This window comes from Vicugna pacos, chromosome 19, assembly GCF_048564905.1.
Source record: "Vicugna pacos chromosome 19, VicPac4, whole genome shotgun sequence".
In the NCBI taxonomy this organism is placed as follows: domain Eukaryota; kingdom Metazoa; phylum Chordata; class Mammalia; order Artiodactyla; family Camelidae; genus Vicugna; species Vicugna pacos.
This window is the reverse complement of record NC_133005.1, coordinates 27963651-27987541: the sequence shown is the minus strand read 5'-3', so window position 1 is coordinate 27987541 and position 23891 is coordinate 27963651. Positions and strand designations below refer to the sequence as shown.

At 50.1% G+C, this 23891-nt stretch overlaps 2 protein-coding genes and 1 long non-coding RNA gene across 4 annotated transcripts; 1 reads left to right on the top strand and 2 right to left on the bottom strand.

Moving 5' to 3' along the window:
* Positions 1-313: 313 nt before the first annotated feature.
* Positions 314-12028, bottom strand: LOC140687274 (uncharacterized). Its single transcript, XR_012061465.1, has 3 exons — positions 11942-12028; positions 1025-1173; positions 314-565 (listed from the first exon to the last, which is right to left on the bottom strand). It is a non-coding gene; the product is annotated as an uncharacterized lncRNA (long non-coding RNA).
* Positions 12029-13337: 1309 nt separating this feature from the next.
* BLCAP (BLCAP apoptosis inducing factor) lies at positions 13338-23723 on the top strand. Its single transcript, XM_006202559.3, has 2 exons — positions 13338-13488; positions 21775-23723. Exon 2 carries the CDS (start codon positions 21951-21953, stop codon positions 22212-22214), a length of 264 nt encoding a protein of 87 aa, XP_006202621.1. The 5' UTR covers positions 13338-13488; positions 21775-21950; the 3' UTR covers positions 22215-23723.
* On the bottom strand, positions 17588-20272 carry NNAT (neuronatin). Of its 2 annotated transcripts, XM_006202557.4 has the most exons (3): positions 19812-20272; positions 18815-18895; positions 17588-18587 (listed from the first exon to the last, which is right to left on the bottom strand). In XM_006202557.4, the coding sequence occupies exons 1-3, from the start codon at positions 19881-19883 to the stop codon at positions 18495-18497; spliced, it is 246 nt and encodes an 81-aa protein (XP_006202619.1). In that variant the 5' UTR covers positions 19884-20272; the 3' UTR covers positions 17588-18494. The 2 variants fall into 2 exon arrangements, with proteins under 2 accessions (XP_006202619.1, XP_006202620.1); XM_006202558.4 differs by lacking the exon at positions 18815-18895.
* Positions 23724-23891: the final 168 nt, after the last annotated feature.

Genomic DNA, 23891 nt, shown 5'->3' with positions numbered 1-23891 from the left:
AACGTGGAAAGATTGCCAAAGGGATCACAGCTGGGGATGTGGCCCAGTTACAGGGGTGAGGGAGGGCTGCCCTGGAGAACTGATATTCCTACTGAGACCTAAGAGATGACCCAGATGAAGAGAGTAAGGAAGAGAGAATGTTCCATGTACTTCCCAAGCCAGCAGGCAAGGAACATTTTGGCCATTTGAGACCCACTCGTGGGATGAGTCCAGAATGAACCGGGCTGCCCTTAGCTGGTAGGCTTAGCTTGGAGTGAGCCTGGGACCAGAGTGGCCCCCAAGACCGTAGCCTCCCTCACCTTCACCTCTTCAAGTGTGTGGTGCCAGGACTTGAGCCTCTGTGTCCCGTTTTGCTTGCCAGTTCCTCTTGATGCTTCTCCCAACCACTACCCATGAAGCAAAATAATGCCTTCCTTGGGAGCTGGGATTATTTAGAAACAAGGTCAAACTAAGAAGGTAGCTTGTTTTTCCCTGGCATTTATCAGCATCTCTGAATCTCCAGCAGCCTCTGCCCATTTGTCTCTCTTGGGGCTCCTTCCTGACTCTCCTACCTGGGTAGGGCCACCTGGAAGAGGAGGACAGACGTCACCTGGGTCCCCATAGGAACAGAAACCCTGAACTCTGGGGCAGGGCCTCCCACACATAGACCCAGGCCAGCTGAATCAGCACAACTTGGGAGTTTCTGAGTCAGTAGATTGGGGGCCCAGGAATCATACTGCCTAACTGCCAGGGTGATGCTGAGGCCAGGCCAAGTTTAGGAGCCTTAATCCTTGAGTTCAGAATCACAACCCACCCCCAAAGGCAGAGGAACACGGAGGGAGGGCTGGACTCCATTCTGGAATCCCTGAGTTCCTGCCAGCATTTCTTAAATTCTGTGACCCTCTCCACCTGCTTTCCTCACACCCTTCCCCATCTTGGCAAAGGGCACTTCCAACCACCTAATTTTTTAAGGGATCACCTTGGATTTTCCCCTGTCCGCTACCCCTCATCTGACAGAAGACCCACCAGCCCTACTTTGACATACCTGCAGAATCCACCACCTCCACGGCTACTGCCCAGATCAGAGGCACCAGCATCTCTTCCCTGAATTACTGCAACCAGCTTCCTCTTTGGTCTTCTGGTTTCCATTCACACCGGGCCCCAGCCCATTCTCCACCCAGCAGCCAGAAGGACCTTTTGAAAATATGAATCTGATCATTTTTCTTGCCCTATTTCACCCTCTCCACTTGCCTTGCCTTTGCATGGCTGGCTCCATCTCATCTTTCAGCTCCTGGTTTAAACGCTGCCTCATTAGAGGCCCTCCCCTGACAGCTCCAGCTAAGAGCAGCCTCCCCCGCCTCAGTTATTCTTTCTCTCTGCCCTTTCTTGGTTTCCTTCACAGCATGGATCCCAATTTGTAATTATTTGTTTGTTGTTTACTTCTTTGACAGTCTGTCTCCCCACTTGGGATGGTGAGGTCCCTGGGGCAGGGTCTCATTTTCCTGTTTACTGCTCTATCCCCAGGGCCCAGCAAAAAGCCTGCTGCCTGGGCAGTGGGGCCTTCATATAAATTCCTAGAAGAACAGATATTTGATTGACCCAATTCATCGTTCTGAGTCAGGTTGCTTAGGTAATGAAAATGCACACTCTGGGGTCAGATGACTATTCCATTCTCCAAGTGGGAGGGGTCCAGGAAAGGTCAAGGTGGTCTTGTCTGGACATGGGTGTCTGGACATTGTCTCCAGGACACTGGTCCAGTCACCTCTTAAGCTTTCAACCTGAGCAAGGATGAAGCAGAAAGATCAGGAGAGAACTGGAGGTGTGGTTCCCTACATACCCATTTTACAGATGAGTAAAAAAGCCTTCAGCCTCTGCCTCAGATTGGGCAAACTCTAGAGGGGCAACTCTCCCCAGCCTTGCCCTCCAGACCTTATCCCTGGGCTCACAGATTTCCCAGCAGCTGATGAAGGTCTCTGAGGAGACTGAGAGGTGAGTCCATCCATCCCCCTGCCTTGAAGCAAGTCTGAGCGGTCCAGTTAAAGGACAGTTCCCCCAGCCTATGCCCCAGAGACCACCCCCTCTCCCCACACTAAGTCTGGAGAGGGCTGTGATGCGGTGGGATTTGGGACTGGGATCTAGGAGATCTGAGTAGCCTCCTTCCTCCTTTCTAGGCCTCAGTTTCCCTTTCTGGACACCGGGATGTATTTTGAGGCTACAGGAGTCTCACACCCAGCTGAGCGCGGTCTCTCGAGGTCCCCAGTTCGCCCTCCGCCCGCTGCAGCCGAGCGTGGATGTGGCACTGCTTCTCCGCGGAGCGCTGGCTCCCCCTGCTGGAAAAATGTGAAAGGGCCGCCCTGGGTCCGGCCGCCGTGGATGCTACCTGCAGGCGGAGCGGGTCTGCAGCGCCACCTGGCCAGCTGGCTAGAGATTCACAGACACACAGATGCATTCCAGGCCCATCCTAAAACATAGGTACAATACCCTGATTCTAGGAGCCCAGAAAAGCAAAGAGCGGCGGATGGCAGGTGTGGACAGAGCTTGGATACGTGGGCCATGGTAGCCACAGATGCATGTGTCCCGGAGGCCCCTCGTGGTGTGTGGGGAAAGGAGAAGGGACGGGCCCGCATAAACTCCCCATGAGGGAAACGCACCCAGTCACCCAGCGGTGGGAAAAGTGCCACGTGCAGGGGGCAGGCTGAGTCGTACGGGAGAGGAGGGGAGGCGAGGCTCCCCTGCCGCACCTTAGCATTACAGGAGACCCTTAGGAACTTCTGAGTATGGGGTTCGAGGCTCCCGGCAGGACCATGCCATTATTTCTTTTTCCTTGTGGGTGTTCCCCTGCAGGGTTCAGAAAGTGTCAGGCTTCCCCAGGGACCAGAGCAGGAACCTGCATCTGGGGAGAAGGACCCAGAAACCCAGCAGATCTCTGGCTTGGAGCCTTTACATTTGGAACTCAGCTGTTCTGGCTTTTAATTCGTTCATTGTGGACATGCCACATGCTTGCTGGGCACTATTCACATCCAGTGGTGAGCAAAGTCCCTGCTCTGATGATGATGCTTAGTGGGGAAGCATCTAAAGGTCTGTGAACCATGCACAAAAAGCAAGCAAAATAGGTGTTGTAATGCCAGTTGATTATCCAGAAGTTCTATTGCTCAGTCTACCCAAGAGAATTGAAAGTATACACCCATATATCCACACCAAAGACTTGAATGTAACTGTTCATAGCAGCTTCAGTTCTGATCGTTGAAAACTGTCCATCATCAGGAAAGTGAGTGAACCACCTGAGGTACATCCATACAATGGAATACAGCTCAGGAATGCAGAGCGGAGTGAACCACCCAAACACACTACAGTGTCCTAAATCTGAAAAACATTATGCTGAACAAGATAAGTCAAACACAAAGGGTACATGCAGGATTATTTCATGAATGTGAAAGCCTAGAGGAGGGGAAGCTAAACTACAGTGACAGGAAGTGGACCAGTGGAGCCTGGGGTGGGGAGAGAGCCATCTAACTGAACCTTTTGGGGTGACGAAAGTGTGGATTCCAGTGGTTGGTTACGGGGACATATTTGTCAAAACTCATCAAACTGTCCAAGTTAAATGAGTGTCTTGTATTTGTTAAACTTCAATAAAGTTGATTTTTTAAAAGATACAATGCTGAGAGTGGTAAAGACAATAGGATGAAGGGAAAGGTGGTATGTTTAGGATAATGCGGTCAGAGATGCCTCTCTGAGGAGCTGATAATTCGAACTGAGGACTTAAATAGGCAAACTGGATTTGGACATCAGGAGCAGGATCAGCAAGTGCAAAGGCCCTGAGGCAGGAAGACCCCCTCCTTTCATGCCCCAAATAATAAAACAAGCCTTATGCCATCATGTGCCTAAGGGCTGCCAATGGCTGGGTGAAATAAAACAATGGAAGGGGGGCTTGCTCCTCCCTCACCCCAGTGTTGGTTTCTGTTTATGCCCACAGACTGCTTGCTATAAGTGGTGAGCTATTAGGGCCCACTCCAGCTCTGGGTTTCATCTGAGTGAATGAAACCTGCAGCTCCAGGGGAGGAGGGAGATGTAGGGGTGTCCCTGGCATGAAAGCAGACCCTGCTGTGGATTCTCCCCTCCTCCCTGTCCTCTAGGCCCTGACCTCATGCCCTCCTGCTTACCAGTCCCCAGTCAATTCAGGTGACCAATGAGCCAACAAAGTGAGACTTCAAAGTTCCAGCCTTGCCATGCTCCTCCTTCTCTCATCCTTGCTATGGCTCCCAGTGGCCTCAGCAGCATTTATCAATCAACTATCCCAGATCCACCCGCATTTTTTACTTAATATTTTTCTTCAAGTTGACTTGCCTGTTTGATTTACGTACGTTATCTTCAAAAGGAAACTATTGAAACAATGTACTATTTTAAGATCCTTGTGAAATCATGAGTTTGACATCCTACCTCAAATCATTTCAGCCTCTTTCCTCTTTCCTTCCCTGGTGTCCTCTTGGAGATCAGGGGTGGGCATCCCAGGTGGTCTATGCCCATCAGCAGGGACCCTGTGTCTGGGTACCACTGCTAGCCCCCAGCTGCTCCCCTGACATTCTAAGCTTTAGCATCTCCCACTTGGAATATCAGTCCTCTTTTGGCAGTCCTCTCTGCCTCCTGGCTCACTAAGCCCAACCAGGCCAACTGAAAAGGACATTTTAAATCCCAGAGTTGGCCACACCCGAACCCTGCTCAAATGCATTCAGTGGCTCCCACACCCCTGGGACAGTATCCAAACTCCTCCCCCTGAGCATTCACGGATCTCTTGATCTCACCCCTTCTACCCCCCCCTCACTCCTCATCTCCCACCCTGCACGTGCGCGTGCGCATGCACACACACACACACACACACACACACACATATACACACATAGCCAAAGCATCATCACTTGCCTGCTTGCAAACTTTTAGCTATGCTGTTCCCTCTGCTTGCATTCTCTTCCCATGTTCTTCTGTACCTGATGCTCTCCTATTCATCCTTCTAAACCCATTTCGAGTAACATTTGCTATCTAGATTTTTTTCCTTCTCTGAGCTCCCAGAATTAATTTCTTCCTCATGTGTCTTCCCACATCCCTCTCCTCACCTGTTACAGTATGAACCACCTGGTGCCACAGATGCCTGTCCAGATGCCTCCCTTCCTATTTGGCTGGAAGCGTTTGTTTTGAGGAGAAGGGCCTGGAGTGTTTCTTATTCATAAAGCATCTGACAAACATTTATGTAGTACCTTCTGTATACTGGACACAGTGAAGGATATGGTAGATACAGCCAGCCATGAGCAAGACAGACTCAATTGCTCTCTCCTGAATCTTGCAGCCAGTTGGGGAAGATAGATGAAATACATAGACAAACAAATGAGTATATAATTTCCAAATTGTGGTAAGTGCTATGAAGAAAGCACCCTAGGTGTTTGGAGAGAGAATAATGAAGAATCTGTTTTGAGTAGGGCGGGAAGAAAGGCTTCTGTGAGGTGACATTTGAGCTGAGTCCTGAAGGATGGGAAGGACCCAGCAAGAAGGAAGTCTGGGGAAGCAGAGAAAACAGCCATGCAATGCTCCTGAGGCAGGAAAGTGGTGTGTTGCCCGATGAGGATGGAGATCAAGGTGGCTGGAGCAGTGTGATAAGAGGGAGAGCAAGGAAATGAGGTTACAGGGATGGTGGTGGCCCGGTGACACGGGATGTAGGAGATACTGGCAGTGCCTCGGCCAACAGTACCCATACACCCTGGTGAATTTCTGTGTCTTTCTGCCTGAGGGAGTCACCTACCCTGAGCTTGGCTGGATGCAGAGGACAAGCCAGGAGACTTAAACCCCAAGGGTGACCATCAATCAATGAGGATCGGAGATGGAGGATAATAAATACTGCATCTTCCTTCAGGGCCAGGATGAGGCTGGGATGCACCCCCAGGAGGGGAGACACTTGGGCCACAACATTTGGGACACTCGCTTTCAGGGTGAAGACCTTCTAAAATGTTTTTATAACAGTTTTAATGAGACATAATTCACATATTGTAAAGTTCATTCTCTTAAAGTGTACAATTCAGTGGTTTTGAGTATATTCACAAAATTGGGTAATCCTCAGCACTGTCTAATTCTGGAATATTTTCATCACCCCCAAAGGAACCTGTCCCCGTTAGTCACTTCCTGTCTCACCTCCCATCCCACCCCACCCCCAGCTCTAGGCAACCCCTCATCTTTCTGTCTCTCTGGATTTGCCTATTGTGGACATTTCATAGAAGTGGAATCATGCAATATGTGACCCTTTATGACTGGCTTCTCTCACTCAGCATCGTGTTTCCGAGGTTCATTCATGGTGTCGCAGGTGTCAGTACTTTGCTTTTTATGGCTAAGTAATATTCCATTGTCTGAATAAACCACATTTTGTTTATTCTTTCCTCAGTTCGTGGACAGTTGGGGTGTTTCCACTTTGGGGCAATTATGGAAAATGTTGCATGAACATTCAAGTGTAGTTTTGTGAGGATGTGTGTTTTCATTTCTCTTGGGTGGAATTTCAGAGTCGTAGGGTAACTCTGCATTTAACCATCTGAGGAACTGCCAGACTGTTGTCTACAGCATCTGCCCCATTTTACATGCCTCCCAGCAGCACTGGAGGACCACAATTTCTCCACATTCTCACCAACACTTGTTCTTGTCCCTCTTTTTGATTAGAGCCATGCAGGGGGTATGAAGTGGTACCTCGTGGATTCTTCTTAGCTGTGGAAGCCTAGGGACCTCGTTTGCCTCACCCAAGTCCCTGCTCTGGATTCCTCACCTCTCCACAGGGCCTTTCTGATTCAGACACCTTTATCTCCGCATCGTCCCTCGCAAGGCCCCTGCAGGATTGAGCTGGTGGCCCACAGCAATAACACATCCATTGCAGCCCCCTGTTGGCTCTCTCTCCTATCACTTCCCAACTCCTACATGTGCCTCCTGTGATTGCCGCCCATTTAAAGCCCTTGCACCCAAGTTCTTGTCTCAGCATCTGCTTGAGGGGAACCAGAGCTAAGACACATTGCCAGGAGGGTCACAGTGAGGAATTAAAATCAAAACCCTCTAAGGAGCGTTTTAAGCAGAGGGGTGATGAAGCATGGTCTCTCTTTTAAAAGATCATGCTGGCTCCCTGAGGGGAACAGAGTGTGGGACATCTCAAGTGGAAGGGGGAGGCCAGGGAGGCGCTGTTGCCATCATCCGGGCTGGACCAAACAGGACTAGGAGGAGGAAATGGACCAGCACAGCGCCTGACAAGAACTCAGTGCTCAGTACCCATTTGTGGAGTTAAATGGATTTGGGAAGGGACAGGAAAACCTCCAGATCGCAGTGGGGTCTTGCATGGGATTCTAGGGCATGGTGGGATTTCAAGAGATGGAACCATGTGTGTGTGTGGCATACAGGTGAGGGCAAAGTGTCAACAAAGGCTAAGAGCCAGGATGCTAAAAGAACAGAAAGGAAGTGGGTTTGCCCAGATCCTACAGTACTTGAGAGGAACAGGGAGAGACAAGGTGAAATGACCATGAGAGGGTGTCCCTGCTTCGTGGAAGCTTCTTGGAAGCTGCAAAGTGTCAGACAGCTTTACTATTGGAAGGATATACGAGGCATGTGTGATGACTGACAAAGATCCCGAGGGGAAAGTCGGTGGTGTTCCCACTCAGCTGAGTCCTAGCACTAACCCCCATTCCCTGTCAGAACCTCAGCACAGTTCTGCTCAACCAACTTCAAGCTGTGCCACCCTTTTGCCTGCTCCTGTGCTGAGGTCTTAGGACCAGCCCCTGCCAGACTGAGGCTTCTCCATCCGACTAGGTCCCAGGGTGAAACAATAAAGAGCAGAGCCACAGCTGAGCCACAGTGGACATGAAGCATAAATGAGAAATAAGCATGTGAGGTTATCAGCTACTGAGGTTTTTGATTGGTTTGTCCCTGAAGCAAAACCTCATCTATCACCCCCATCCTAGGTTCTGGAAGTACAACAGGGATCAAGACAGACAGTTCTTGCCATCACGGAGCTCACAGTCTGCTTGGAAAGACTGATGCTCACCCAATGAATAATTATTTAGTCACAGTTATATAAGGGCCACAAAGGAGAAGCACTTGCTTTTGGGACAGCATCTCACAAGGCTACCTGACATCATCCGGAACACCAAAGAGAGCAGCTGAGGAAGCAACAATAAAATCAAGACCTGAAGAATGAGTTTGAGTCAGCCAGGTGAGGAAAGGGAGGTGAGGTATTCCAGCAGAGGGAATGGCATGTGCAAAGGCCCTGGGGCAGGAAGGCAGCTGTGTAAGCTTGCTTCATCAATTGCCTCTCAACTCTGTAAACCCCAAGATTCTGCTGATCCATTTCCTTTTTACTTAAAATAGCTGAAATGTCACTGCTTTCCATCAAAGGAATATACATTTTGTATTTTAGGTGGGAATTTTTGGCCACAGTCTGCACCCTTTCTCCCTTTTAAACATCTGCATTTATTCTCCTTAAAATAGTTATCAATTATATTTATGTTCTGTATTCAGGCAAGGATATGATTTTTTCATGTTTTCCCAGTATTCACCCAGGGGCCTGACATAGAGGGGTTACAAATGCAGACTTCAGGTCCACGTGGCCTAGATTCAAATCCAGCTCTGTCACCTATAGCTGTATAGGCAACTGACTTCATTTTCCTGAATCTTACTTTCTTCTTCTGTAAAATAAGGATAACATCAATCTATTCCTTATAGAATTACATTGAAAATTAACTAAGAGTTTATGTAACACTCAGTGTCTAGCATAGGAAGAACTTAATATACCATTATCGTTCATATCATAAGTTGAAGACATTTTAATAAGAATGTCAGACATGTCCCAGTATTACCACTAGGTGTTGCCACAGACTTGATTAAAACAGCAGCACCAGCCTCCCAAATGCAGAAACCCTAAGACGTCAGGAACAAAAGGACCTTCGAGAAACTGAAGACAGAGTAGGCAAGGATCTCTCCAGGTCATGAAAGCAGGTCCGAGATTTGAACCCACTTGTCCTGCTTCCTCAAGGATGGCAATCTTATGGCTCATGGTTGGGAGGAGCCCTCTGCACCAGGGTTTCCACAGCACACCCAGCCCCTGGGGTAGCCTGGTTTATCCATTTGCACTAATAGGTAGCTCTGAGTGCTAATTATGTGACAGGTGCTATTATAAGCACTTTGAAATACAAACTTATTGAATTCCCAGAAACAAACATATGGGGTAGATTCTCATTATACACATGGGAAAAGTGAGGCACAGGGAGGTTAAGTAATTTTCTCAGGGACACACAGCTAGTAAATGCAGAGTGGGATTAAAACCCTGGCATTCCGGCATAATCTGTACTATCCCAGAATTTACTTCTTTGGTCAGTTTGATAATAATGTTTCTTACTACATTTTTAAAAATCGGAGTATAGTTGATTTACAGTATTATATTAGTTTCAGGTGTACAACATAGTGATTCAACATTTTTATAGATTATATTCCCCTTGAATGTATTACAAAATGATGGCTATATTTCCCTGTGCTGTACAAGATATCCTTCTTGCTTATTTATTTCGTACCTAGCAGTTTCTATCTCTTAATCCCCTACCCCTACCTTGCCCCCCTCTTCCTTCTCCCCACTGGTAAACACTAGTTTGTTCTCTATATCTGTGGGTCTGTTTCTGTTTTGTTTTATTCATTGGTTTGTTTCTTATTACATTTTAAATCTTTTAATATCACATAGCTTCTTTGGTGGTTTAACAAATAACTATTGTTCTACTGCAGTTAAATTTCCTGCATCTAAGTCTTGACAAGGAAATAACGTGGATTTCCAAAAAACATAATTTTTCTGGTGATAATATAGGAAAGGAGGTATTGTGGTTTCACAAAACATTGTTCCATAACATAAGATTTTGCCAATTCGTTATCATTTAGCTCCAAATTTGCCATCCAGTTCCAGCTGAATTCCATGGACCTAGCTACCAGCTAAATCGGAGACTTGGAGGAAAATGAGAAAGGGAGAAGCTTAGCCTGGCTTTTCATTCATTCATTCATTCATTCATTCAACAGTTACTACCTCCTTCTCCCTTCCAGGCCCTATTCTGGGCTCCGAGGTCTAGAAACGACCCCAAAATGAACCCTGCCCTCAAGGAGCTCATAGCCTAGTGAGAGTTAACAGACACAGGAAGTGCATACACACTGGCTTTGCTTCACTGCCCGTCTCCCCAGATTGTCTATCCTCCATGCCTAGCACAGTGCCTGGCACATTTTAGGTACTCCATAAATGTTTGCTGAATGAATGCAAAGGCTTCATGGAGGAGATGGCATTGGATCTGGGGCTTTGGCAACTGGAGAGGCTATTGACCGTAAAGACAGGGGAGAGGGGACATGCTCTCAAGAGGAAGAGTGAGGGTCATTTTAGAAAGATCATCCTGGCTGCTGTGTGGAGGATGCTGGTTCTGGGTGAGATGGGGCTGGGGGAGGGGCAGGGAGACCAGTGAGGAGGCTGATACAGGGTCCAGGAGAGAGAGGATGGTGGCCTGGACCAAGGCTTTGGCAGTGGGGACAGAAAAGGCCTGAAGAGGGATTCTGAAGGGATGGATAGATAAGATGTGGGGAGTGTGGAGCAGGATAGAACAGGAGTCACAGGGAAGTTCAGGTGTCTGGTGGAGGCAGTAAGTTGGAGAAACCTTGGCAGGAAGTTGAAGTCTGTTGAGCGAAATTTTAGGGCAGAAAGCCCTTCCATGTCTCTCAAGTCAGAGCCCAGCTTTGGTGTCATTCCTACCACCTGGAACTGAGCTGGGAGGGTGGAGAAGTCTTGTGGGTACAGAGGAAAGGAGCCAGCTGGACAGGAGCCAGCTCCCTGTGAGTAAGAGGCCCTGCCTCACCCTCCCCTGTTTTCTGGGGCCCTAATGGGGGAGAGGGTTGGCCACTGCTTCGTCAATGCCCAGACCTGGCATGAAGTTTTCTGGAAGGTGGAGTCCTTTCAGAACGCGCCTTGGTTCTTACTCAGCAGCACACATCACATGTCATGGATGGGAAGGACCTCTTCTACTATATTTTATTTTTCTTGGGGTATAACTTACATAAAGTATCTAAAGTCCCCTAATCTTAAGGTATAGTTTGATGAATTTTTACCCATGTAATCACCAACCATATAAAGATCTAGCCTTTTTCCAGCACTCCAGAAAAGCCCCTTTTGCTCTTCTCTCATCTCTACTCCCCCTCCAACACAGGTAACTACTATTCTGATTTCTATAACCATAGATTAATGGCAATTAAGCGGTGCCAAAATGTATGCACCGCCTGCCCTTGAACTTTACATGAATGGAATCATGCAATATGTACTGTTTTGGTGTCTAGACTCTTTTAGTCCACATACCATGTGTGAATAGAATCCATGGTATCACGTGTCATTGTTTTGTACTTTTATATGTAAAACACAGTATTCCATTGGATGAACACATCATAATTTGTTTCTCCATTCTCCTGTTGATGAACATTGGGCCATATCCACTTTGAGCTATGAATAAATCTGCTATGAAAATTCTTGTACCAGCCTATTTGTAGACATGGGCACTCATTTCTCTTGGAATAAAAAGCTAAGAGTGGAAATTTTAGGTCATAGCATAGGATTATGTTTACATTTGGTAGAAACTGCCAGTTTTCTGAAGAGTTTGTACCAATTTCCTCTGTCACCAGCAGTGTGCAAGAATTTCAGTTGCTCCACATCCTTGTCAACACTTAACTTTCCTCTTGTCTAAACGAAAGTTTCCACTATGAGACTTCTCTTTTCTTCCAGGGTTGAATATTGAGTGAGCCTGGAATGAGTGCAGTGATCCCTCAACCCAGAAGCAGCAAAATAGTGAGAGGCCACGACCAGTTGGTTGTAACTGGATATATACAACATATAAAACTGCCTATTGATCATCTCCACCCAGAAGTTTTCCAGGCTTTTCAAACTTACCTTCTCAAAGCCAAACTCTTGAACTTCTCCCTCAGTCTGAGCCTTCTTCAGGCTTCACCACTTTAGTCAAGGGCTCCTTCATTCCTTCATACTCAAGGCAAAGACCTAGGTGTCATTGCCAATGCCTCAGCACCACCCACATTCCACTTTACATCCTTTACTTCCCCACCTCCCCAAGCCACCACCCTGTCAGGGCCACCATCACTTTGCACCTAAAGACCTGCAACAGCCTTCTAACCTGGCTCCCCATAGCCACTCGAAAGTACTTTCCAAGCCATGCAGCCAGGATGGCCTTTCAGAAACCGAAATCTGGTATCATTCCCCTGAAGAAAAGGCTTCTTACTACTCTTCAGATAAAATCCAAAATCATTAGGTAGCACTGTCTCACTACTTGTTCATTTCTCACCCTGACCTGTTCCTTCCGGCCTCCCACATCCAGGACAAGTGGTTCTTTCTGCTTAGAACATTCTCCCTCTCACTGTTGCCCTGAACAACTCCTAATTGTCCTTCGGTTTCTCAGCCTAAATGCCAACTTCCAAGGAGAGTCCGCCCTCACCCTTCACCCTACATTAGGACTCCATTAATTTTTCATACACTGTTTACCTCCCCCCACAGCACTGCCCGTCATCCATAATTATATATTGATTTGATTAAAATTATTAACAGAGTATTATTTGATAATTGTTTTCCTACCCCTCCCCCACTGTCCCCCAGTAGGCTGGCAGCGCCTTCAACAGTGCATATCACCCTCCATTCTATCCTCTTGCCTTTAGCACTGCACTTAAACACATGACAAACGTAAGCGCTCAAGGAATGTGCTTAATTTGCTAATAAACGGATATACTGATTCATTTAATCCCCAAAACAACCCCCTGTTGCTTTCAAGTTCATCAGACTTGGGGAAGCTAAGTCAGGGTGGGCAAGTGGCTCGTCCCAAGTGCAGGGCAAGGGGAAGATCCAAGTCAGATCTTCAGTTCTGAGTCGGAATATTTCCTCTCCTGACCTTTGGCCCCTTAGTGAAGGGGCCAGGGAGGAGGCCGACTTTGAGCCACGAAAAGATTTTCCCAGAGTACACGGGTCACCAACAAGGGTCACGGAGAACGGACTGACGCTCACCTACAGAGACTAGGGTACGCCCCCTCCGCTCTCAAAGTGTAAAGCTCACAATCTGCTGCATATGCATAAAGAGACCAAGGTGGGGGGTGGGGCGTAATTCAGGGCTGCCCAAGATGTGCCTGATCAAGAATTCTTCAGGCTTGGGACTTCAGAGGCCTCAGAGTTCTTCACACGGTCGCAGAATGTCTTAAAATGGTCTTCTGTGGCAAATGTTAGGGGAGTATCGGGCGACAGCGGCCCCACTTTAGGTCGTGTGGTCAGGCGTCTGCCGTAGGCAGCCCGATCCTAGTAGGGGTCCTCGGCCGGCTGGACTAGAAGGCCAAGGGGGCGTCTCCCTGGCTTCCTGCGGCGTCTGTGGCGAGCTGAGGTGGAAGCAGGCTGCGGCAGCGAAGGCGACGGTGGTGTCGGCGGCGCCATGGCAGGGCTCACAGGTACCGTGGCGTCGGCCTCCTGGGGGCGGGATGAGAGGCCCTCAATGTGGCCGCGCCGCCATGTTGTCCCTTCGGGGTCACCTTAGGCGTCGTCTGTCCCTCTCTGGGGTTTTCCTTCCGCGCGCCCTGGGGGCCCCCCCCGTCCGGTGTCACGTGATTGTCCTGTTTGGCCCCAGCCTGGGCCTTGGGGGTCCCTTCCCGGCCCTAGGGCGGGTCACCGGACTCATGAGTTCTCTTTCTGGCCTCCAAGGTCAGCGCTCGCCTGTCTGCTCCCAGGATGGGGCAGGCAGAGCTGGGGAGCGCGGAGCTGGAGGGTGCGACCACCTCTTCGGCCCCGGGACCCATGGCAGGGGCCCAGCTTCCGAGAAGCCTGTCACTCTATCCTCACGACTTAAGTTGCTTTTTTGTTTTTTTAATTAATCAAGAGGGACTTGGGGAGAGAAAAGGGCCTCTCGCCCCTCCTTGCTGTCTGGGATGATAGGTTGACGCTCTGCTTTGGGTCGCAGCTTCTTTATCTCTAATTTTACATCGAGTCTGAATACCCATTCCCTTTCCTCCAATATATGTGGGGAGTGGCCCTCAAGGGCAGCTGAAGGAATGGAATGCCTGGCACACTAATGGCCTGGAAAGAGGAATGGGGGATGGGAGACAGTTGCTTTTACTTTCCCTCTTCCAACCCTTGAATTTCCTTCAGGCTTCCGTGTCTCTTTTAAACGCTAAATGTTGGGTCAGATTGGGGTCTGTCCTAGGAAAGAAATGGTCTTTCTGTTTATAGGTTTGGATCGTGTTTTATCCCTTTCAGGGAACTGGTGTGTTGGGGACAGCTTCTGTGTACCCTGCCTGACATGATACAACCATCCCCTCAACCTTCTGGACGGCAACACCAAAGCCAGGACCAAAAAAAAAAAAAAAAAAAAAAGTTCCAACTTAAGTGCTAATACAAATGCCAGGTGTTAGGTCTTGTTTATTTATTTGTCAGAGAGTAATTAATGTCAAGAAAAGCTGCTGAAAGATTGTGGAGCCCTGGTTGCTTTCCAGTGACCAGATCAATTCCATATCTGAAATTGGTCTTGTTAGAATTGCTGCTAAAAACAGTTTAACCTTTTATCTGTAATATGTTGTTTCGAAGCGGAATCTGAAAGTCTGGGTTTGGCTGTCTTTTTTGTTGTTGTTCTCTTATCTTTGAAACATATGCATTCCATTTCAAGCCTGTCACTGTGTGATATACCAAGGACCATGTGTTGCCTGCCTCTCTGACTTCCCATTCTGAGAATGCTCAGGAATCTGGATCCTGCTGGGGAATGGGCCTTGTGGGAGGGAGAAGGGGAGGAGGGGAGGGTGAGCAAGATCATAACCAGGGAAGATGGTGACATGCATGTCTCTGGGGCATATAGAGGAAATCACAGGTCACCAGGGAAAAAGAGACTGTTGTTAGACTAACGTTTTGTATGTGTGTGCATGTTTAAATCTCTGGGGGTAAAACTAACTGTAAATTCAGAATCTCGCTTTAGGGTACTAGCTCCTGAGTAGATACAAGTTTGAAAATAGATGTCTAGCAAATGGCTCACGGCAAACTTGCTCCCTCATCCATCCCACATGTAATAAGCTATTACTGTCCTGCAGCTGAAGCTCCAGAAACTTGTCCTTCAGTCACAATCCAAATATTCCACAGGTAGAGGTAACAGTGTCACATCTCTGACATGGTACCTAACCCCCAACCCAGGGTTTAACCTCAACTGGTTAGGCTAAGAAACTAACATCTTTTGGGGTCATTGGTGCCAAGAGTCTCGCCTGTTGCTGGAGTCCCACAGAGCCATTCCAACCTTCTCACAACTCATCTGCTCTATCCTAGGCCTTGTGGGAGCAAAGTCTCATGGGTATGGTAGAGACAATTTAGGTGAAGGGGAGCCTTTGAGGGGCCTGTGGACTAAGGGCTTTGCAATAAAACTGTAGTCATTTTCAATTCCTCCAATTGCTCTCTGTCAGAATAAAATATTTTAATGGTATCTCTTCTGGAAAAAAATTTTATAAACAAGGTGTGTTTAGACCAGACTTCTAAGCATTGCATAGGAATGGAAAGTGAATACATTCCTTCTGTCTTCTCTGGTGAGTTGTTTCCTGCCATAACATGAGGGTTTGGATGGAGGCAAGAGTGGGGAGTGGATGTTGCACATTCAAGTGACCCATGCAGGTGCAGCCCACCAGGACAGCCCTTGGCTGGAAGTCTGTCATCTCACCATGCCACACTCAGAGCCCTGCTGATGGATGGATGGAGGAAGCCCCGCACTTGGGTTTTGCCAAGATCATCTGGAGAGCCCAGGGACTGCCAACAGCCTCCTACCTTTTAAAGTGGGGCACCGGAGGCTAAGGGGGACCACCTGTGTTGACAGCAGCCAGACACTTCCATGCTGCTGTGGCCTGTCTCCCCGAACCCAGCTACCTTATAACTGGGCTGAGGTTAGAGCATCTGGGGCAGTGGGGTTGTGGGCATACCCCTTGAAGGCTCTGAGGGGAGGGGCAACCTTCATTGAGAACACATGTTGAAATATGTTCATGGCTCTCTGGGTTTAGTGTGGAAAACCACGGAAACTCCGTCTTGAGGCCTGCCAGGATGTGGACTTCAGAAGGGAGTGGGCATTGCCTGCTGCTGAGTCACCCTGGGGCAAGAGGAGACCTGCCTCCCCACCGCCGCCCTTCAGGCTGTGGTAGGGGCTGGAAGCACCCAGCCTGAGGAAGATGGAGTCTCATCACACAGCCCGACCCCAGTCCTGTTTGAGTCCTGATGGCCACTTTGATGGCAGAATGTTTCTAGTATGTCAGTTTCACTGGGATCTTAGCAGTGCTTTTACAGACGGGAACTGAAGGGAAGGGCATAGGAGTGACCTGACCAGGTTCCCTGGGCTGATTGACGGCAAAGCCAATACCAGAACCAATACCTTCCACGCCCATAATTCTCTGACATTGAACTGAAGGTATAGATGCCCCAAAGGTGCTGGTAGTTGGGCTGAGAAACGCTAGGGGCTGGCTTAGGGACGGGAAACATCAGGCTCAAGGGGGCGAGGTACTTTGTGCTCCAGAAGTGTTTGTGACAGCTGTGACTAAGGGATTTGAGGAGATAGCAGAAAGATTTATGGCCCTCCAACTCACTCCCTGGATGTTGACCCGGGAACAGGTGTGTGGTGACATTGATACATAAAGCCAGAGACGAGGCTGAACAGGCGGCAGGGACATTTGGTGAGGCAGTCAGCTGACCCCATGTAAGAGGAGCCTGGACACACTGAGGAGAGGGGAGAGAAAAGTCGGGAGCAGAGCAGCCAGCCCACCTGCCCACCCTAGCATGATGGCAGGGGAGAGCCCGGGGCCAGGGACCCGGTAAGCACCCTTAAGAATATAGAGGCTAAAGCTAGGAGAAGCAGAGAACTCAGTAGTGGGGAGAGTGAGCTGGAAAGAGGTTCCAGAGGGTGGGGTGGAGACCCTGGATAGTAGCAGGGCCAGGCAGAATGCCCTTGTACTGGTCCTGGTAGAGGTTATAGGGCCTGGAGGGATGAGCTGGTTGGGGGAGGTACCACACACTTTTTATCCCATGCTTATTGTCCAAACCAGTGCCCACCCTGCCCCGTGCACATTTCCTTGGGGATCCAGGTTGGAGATAAGACTTCTTGTTCTGAATTCCTTATCACCCTCTTGGTCCCTAGTACCCCATTTTGGGGTCTCCTCCCACCTTTCTTCTCCTCCCATCTCTCCCCTCCTCCCATCTTTTCCACTGATTATTTGCCTCTTATCCCAGGAAAAATGAAGGTACCCATCTCTTTGGGGAGGGGTAAGTGGTCCCTTATTCTGAGACCACAAGTGAAGATGTCCACCTTTCTCTTTGGGTGGTGGAGGTGATGTGGTCCTTTATCTCAGGAAAGGGTTGAGATGGTCTCAGTTTATTCCCACTTTGCTGCCTCTCCTCCTTTCCTCCCCACCTTCCTTCCACTCCCCCTTCCTCCCCCTCTTCCCTCCCTCTCCCAAGTACTGTGCTCACCCCAAAATGGGTGCATCAGCCCAGTCTTAGAAGTTTGTGATGAAACGACAAAAGAAGTCACAGGAGACAAAATTTTTGGTGCGCCTCCACCACCCCGCAGGGTCCTGGGACACTGTGCGAGATGGGGGAGGTACTTTTTTTATTTTTTGTAGAGGCGGTCCCTGTCCTCCAGGAGCTTACAATCTAGCCGGGGAGACACAACTAATGCACACTTATACAATCATTACAATTAGCGATTACCACAATATTGACCACAATTGCGTGAGACCTGGGGAAAGCAAGATCAGTGAGGGGCTGGGGGCTCAGAGAAGGTGTTTTCATAAAGATGGGATTCATTTTCTTGTTGAATAGGTCCAAATTGAGTGACATTTCTTTTGGGTGGGAGTGAGGGGGAAAGAGGAATTGAGGGAGCAGAGGCAGAAAGGCTGGAATGCACGTGCTGTAGGCAAGGGACAGTGAGAGGGCCCCACTCAGCTTCTTAACCCTCCTCCCTCACCCTTGCCCTCCAGTCCCGCCACACGGCACGGAGTTGTCGCCTTGTCTGCTGCACCGAGATTCAGGGCTTCGGCTGGTGATGTTGGAATGTCCATTTTTGCTGGCTGGTGTGGTTGTCTGGATCTCTGTGGTGGGGCCTGCTGGCATGGCCTTCACTGCGGGGCTGGGATGGCGCTGTCCCGACTTGGTCCAGATCAGAATGCATTGCCTGTGGCCAGATCTCAGGGGTCTGCTCCCCCCATCCCCCCCTCAACGCCACCCGCAGTGGGACGGGTGCAAAGGGGTGGGGAAGGGATCTGGTATTGTCGTCATTGTCGGTGCTGCGTCTCCGGGGGCCTACCAGCCCCTCACTGACCTTGGCAAGTGCTCCTCTGGCGAGAGGGCAGAGGGGACCCCCCGTTCCTGTGCGGCATTGGCTCCCATGCTGGTGGAATTTCACAGGAGCACCTGGTGACACGGCCGCCCAGGGGTGGGGGCTGGAGCCTCAGTTGGGGGCCCGGTGGCGGCGCTCTCCCAGCACATGCCGCCCGGTTCTCGACACAGTGTACGCCAGCTTCTGCAGGGAGTACCTGAACACCTGTGGCGAGAGAGAGACCCGGGACCTGCCCTTAGAGGCGGGCACCCGCAGTGTGTCTGCAGCGCTGCCGTGCCCGCCCCCGCCCCGCCCCCTGCCCCGCCCGCCTGTCCAATGAGGAGAGGCGGGTGCGGGCGCAGCTTGTCCACGAGTCAGGGCAGCTGGAGCTTTTCCAACTGTGCTGAAGGCTGCATGGCCGCAAGCTGATTGGACCCACAACTTAGGTATACCTCACTTCTCGCAATGGGCTGTGTCCCTGGAGGATTTCGAAAAGCGAATCCTACCCAGTAAATGCAGCATTCCAGGAACACCTTGAAGGAAATATGCGATTCCTTTGGCAAAGGATTCCTTTTAGCAGGGAATTCTTCCTGCAAGGGGTGCTTTTAGGGTAGATGATTTTATAGGCAAAGCGCTTTCTTATTTCTTTTTACACAAAACGCTTTGCCCCTGATTTTTTTTTTAATAAAGCGAAATATCCTTTTTCGGAAGCGCTTTTTTCTGTTTTTCCTGCAAAATAGAACCTTTTCCTGTAATTTTTTAAAAAGCGCTTTTATCGATTCGTAATTTCTGTTAGCTCCTTTGTCTAATTTTTTCTGCAATGCGCTTTTTATCTAACGCATTTTTTCTGCCAAGTGCTTTTGTCTGATGTATTTTTCCTGCAATGCGCATTTTCACTAATTTCATTTTTTCCCGCGAATTACTTTTTCTCTAATTTGTTGTATTCTTTTTTGTGAAGTGCTGGGTTTTTTTTTTTCTGAGAAGTGCCTTTTCCTAACTTATTTTTCGTCCCACCCCCGCAAGTGCTACATTTTTTTAAAGGAAAATTTCACCGCAGTGCGCAGTTTTTCTAAGGCGGAAAAATTTCGCTATGTGAGCTGTAAAGTCGCTTTTTGCAAAATAGAAGTGCCCCGCCTCCCTCCTGGGGTCGAGTCTGGATGTAGCGGGATTTTCTTACCACTTTGGTCGCTAAGAGCCTCGGCGATCGTCCGCGGCTGGCGCCCGCCGCGCCCGAACTCTTTGTTCCCGGGCGGGCGCACTGGGAAGGGTCTAACGCGAGGAGGAGGGCGCAGGGGACGGGCAGGGGCGTGCGGTGCCGGCCGCGGCACTTAGGCGGGCAGGGATCGCGGCAATCAGGACAGGTTGGGATGCGGCAATCGCGACGTGGGCTTTCCGGCTCAGGGGGTGCGCATCAGGACCCTCTCCCACTTAGAACCCGGGCACACTTACCTGCAGCAGCACACGGAAAATGTACCAGCCGATGATGAGCAGTTCCGCCGAGGCTGCCGCAACTGCCGCCATGGTTCCGAGAGTGGTGAGTGGGTGGTTGAGAGCGAGTGCTGCTGGTTCCGAGGGCCGCTGGTCTCTCGGAGTCCGCTGTTGGGCGCACTGCCGCAGCCGCGGTGGCCGCGTCTTAAGTATCCGCCCGCCACCCAAGTGCGCATGCGCGCTTTCTGGTGAGGGTCCGTGAGGAGGGGTGGCTGGGGGCGCTCCTTATTCGTCAGGAGAGGAAAAAAAATAATCCATCTGCTCTTTCCACACCGACCCCCGCCTCCTGAGTTCATCTTAGCCCCTTTCCAGAAGATTCCGTTGTGCCCGCTTTTGAATTTTAATGTAAAATAGTGGGGAAATGCAACGCTCAGTTTAGCGCATAGGGTGAAAGTAGGGGTGCACGCCTCTTGGTAGCAGAACACCTCTCTCGGAGCCCGGGCCTGCGAATTCGAGCCCAATGTCCGGTGCTGCGCCAGATCGCACCTTGGGCATGGATGGAGAGACCTAATTTAGAGAGGGATCCTCTGCCCCACGGAGCAAAAACAGGTTTCGCTTCTAGAAGCCTTGGCTTCACAGGCCCCCCACCCAGCACCCTTCTTCAAATATTTAATATAAGTCACATCCTCTGCTTTGCGAGAATCTCTTAGCGTGGAACCTTTCCCCAGTTCGTTTCATCCCGCTTCTTACGGCTGCTAGATGTACAGCGGTGGCGTTTGTAGCCAGGCATTGAGCCCTAGGCGCAAAGGGGGTAGTCACTGGGTTTCTACCCTGTGGGATGGATGCGGGAGGGACTGGCGCCTTTATATGCGCGGAAAGCATGGGACGAGCTTCCCAAGAGGTGGTCTGCTCACAAAGATAGTTTTCAGCTAGGCAGGTCATTTCAACCTGTGCTCCCCTACCCCCAGGCCCCAGCAGGCCTTTCTCAGCCAGCGAGGCTCTTGGTACCCGTTGCAATGGGCATCTGGAGCTTGGAGCAGGGTTTTGCTACTGCTACCAGAGGGTCGTTGGCTGCCGCCGCTCGGATACAAAGCCCGGCGGAAAGACGGGAACGCGGTCTTCGAGCGCGGCCCTTGGCGTGCCCGTGTCCCGCTGCTCGAGAGAACTTCTCTTCAGCAAAATGCCTGGCACAGGAGCCAACTGGCATTTGCCCCTATGTGGATAGACAATTAATTTTGATTAAAAACTCACAGAGGTCAAGTTCTGTACAGTGCCGGTAGCAGATGGAGAGCGTAAATGAACCAAGAGAGGTCAGTTTGGACGAAGTAGCAGGGTGATTTTTTTTTTCGGCATTGACTTTGGAAGAAGTTGGCTGGTTTTGGCAAAATGACGACAAACTGTTTGAAAAAGGCAAGCTTGTCCCAGGCTGCCATCTTAAAATACTCGGTGGTGCGGCCGTGGCAGGTTCCCGGAGCTTGCAAGGATCCTTTCCCGGCGACCTGCCGCCGGCAGCGCGCCGCTCACTACTTTAACTCTCCACTGAGCACCTGCTGTGAAGAGATACTAGATACAGAATCCTTTTCTTATTCCGCGGGAGCACAGCACGAAGCCCATGGCCTTCCGGTGGCAACCACAGGGCGGTATTGTGAGGTCTGGGCCCCTTGAGGACGGGCCGCAGCCCCAGGAGGCGATACATGATCTCTGCTGGGCAGGGCCCAGGCAAAGCCAGTCCACTGTGCCGGACCTGCCGTAGAGCCTTCTGGTCCAGCCCCCAAGAAGGGGAGACACCAGGAAGCTTGCCGAAAGAGTGACTTGGAGAGGAGTAGACTTTAATGGGTGGGCAGGGAGGAAAGGGCATTCACATTTACTGTTGTTAACCATGATCCATTTTCCCAAATAAGTATACATTGTTCCTGTTTTTTTTTTTTTTGTCTGTCTGTCTGTCTGTTTTGTGTCTGTCTGTTGTGTTGACTTTTCTCTTCAGGATCCCTGCTGCCTTGGTGATCCCGGGCTGACAGCCAGAGAGCACAGCGGCTCAGCTCCTGGAGAGCGAGGGTTGAAGAAAGCGGAGGGCAGCCGCCCGCGCCGGCTGGCTCCCATTAGGTCGGTTCCTGCAGCGGTGCCCGGTGGCCTTGGCGAAGGCCCTGTCCAGCAGAGATCATGTATTGCCTCCAGTGGCTGCTGCCTGTCCTCCTCATCCCCAAGCCCCTCAACCCCGCCCTGTGGTTCAGCCACTCCATGTTCATGGGCTTCTACCTGCTCAGCTTCCTCCTGGAACGGAAGCCTTGCACAATTTGTGCCTTGGTTTTCCTGGCAGCCCTGTTCCTCATCTGCTATAGCTGCTGGGGAAACTGCTTCCTGTACCACTGCTCCGATTCCCCGCTTCCAGAATCGGCGCACGACCCCGGCGTTGTGGGCACCTAACAGCCAGCCCAGTTAGCTTTCCAAGGAAGCAGAAGACGGGAGGGGAGGCATTGACATAGGTCATAAAGCATTGGAGTTTCAAATCCCGCAGCCCCGCGGGTGCCACATTCCTGACAACGCCTTTTTGGCCTGTGATGTTTTATCCTTATAATGTGAATAATGGCACTGACCGGTGCTTTTATTGTAGAGTCCTGTAGTCGTGGGTGGTCTTGTGGTTGTGTGTGTTCTGTCCCCACCTTGGCCCCCAGCTGGCAGGATGGCCACCTCCCTTGCCTCATTCCTGCGAGGGGTCTGCACCCATCCTGGTCAACTGCCCTAGCATGACCCGGGCAAATAATATGCCAGTATCATTGTCGCCTCTGTGACCCCTCCCTGTCAGGGGGTCCTCCCTTGTCAGAGTTACTGACTCCTCTGCCCCTCTCCTGGCTTCCTGTTAACTTCACTTCTATCCCTTTCCTTTTTGGGGGAGCACCTGTCTAAGACAGGGCTCGTTTTTGCACTTATCTCGAACTTAAAGAGATTGCTGACGCCCGAGAGCCTCGCTTTTTCATCCTTCTTCCCTGGCCAGCAGGCTAGACAGAAATGTGTCTTGACCGCTGTCTACAAATCTTCAGTATTTTCTTCACTTCATTTTTAAGAAAGAAGTAACAGATACGTGTTGCTCTTTCACCTAGGGGCCTGGGCACCTCCTTGGCAGCCCAGCTTCACTTCCCTTGCCCTTCCTCCTGCCTCTCTCAGCCATCGAGAGGAGTAGGGGGCCTCATTCTGTCTCCCATGCATGCTCTGCAGGATTGAAGTGTGATGTGTTTACGTAGATCTAGCAGTCCCCAGCTGAGTGAATGGGAGAGTTCTTGTGTATTTCATAACAGCCATGATCCCCTCTATAGGTGTTTGGGTATTTTTTGGTGTGCTGTGCGTGCGTGTGTGTATATGTACGTGTAGAAGTACATGTGTATATCCCTTTTAAAGAAGCTTTATCGAACGTGTTCTGATGTTGAGGTGTAGCAATAGCTAGCTATATAGTAGGTGCCGCTACAGTTTTTATTTAGCATGGGGATTGCAGAGTGACCAGCTCACTGGACTCCGAGGTGGTTCAGACAAGACAGAGGGGAGCAGTGGCCATCATCCTCATGCCAGGAGCTTCTCCAGTCCTGCACTTAGAGACTGTACATTCTGAAGAATACACAGGAAGACTTTGTGACTGTCACTTGCTTTTTTTCTTTTTCTGCGCTTCAGTAAAAGTGTTGGCGAACGAGACTGTCTCCTGGCCCCTGCCCACTGGGGATCAGCATGATTGTCCTTCAGTCTAAACCATCCATCTTCCTCTCGCCTGCAGGGCGGGGGAGGGAGGTGGGCCAGGCAGAGGGCAGAACTGGAGGCAGTCCATCTAGGGAATGGGACCGCAAGGCCACACTTGTGGAACATTTGGACTGCTATTCTGGAGCTTTTATTTCTGGTGTGTTCGTTGCACAGCTGTTTGAAATGTTTAATAAAGCTTTATAAACTTTACCCTGTGGTTTTATGTGGCTGCAGTCCATTTGGGTCGTGGTGTTGGATTTCTAAGTTGGTGGGGGGCAAAGGGGTAGCATGGAGGGGCTGAGTCCTTGGCGCCAGAGTACCTTAGCCCAAAAATTTGATCTGCTCTCTGGAGAGCAGATGGTGGGATTGGGGAGGGGG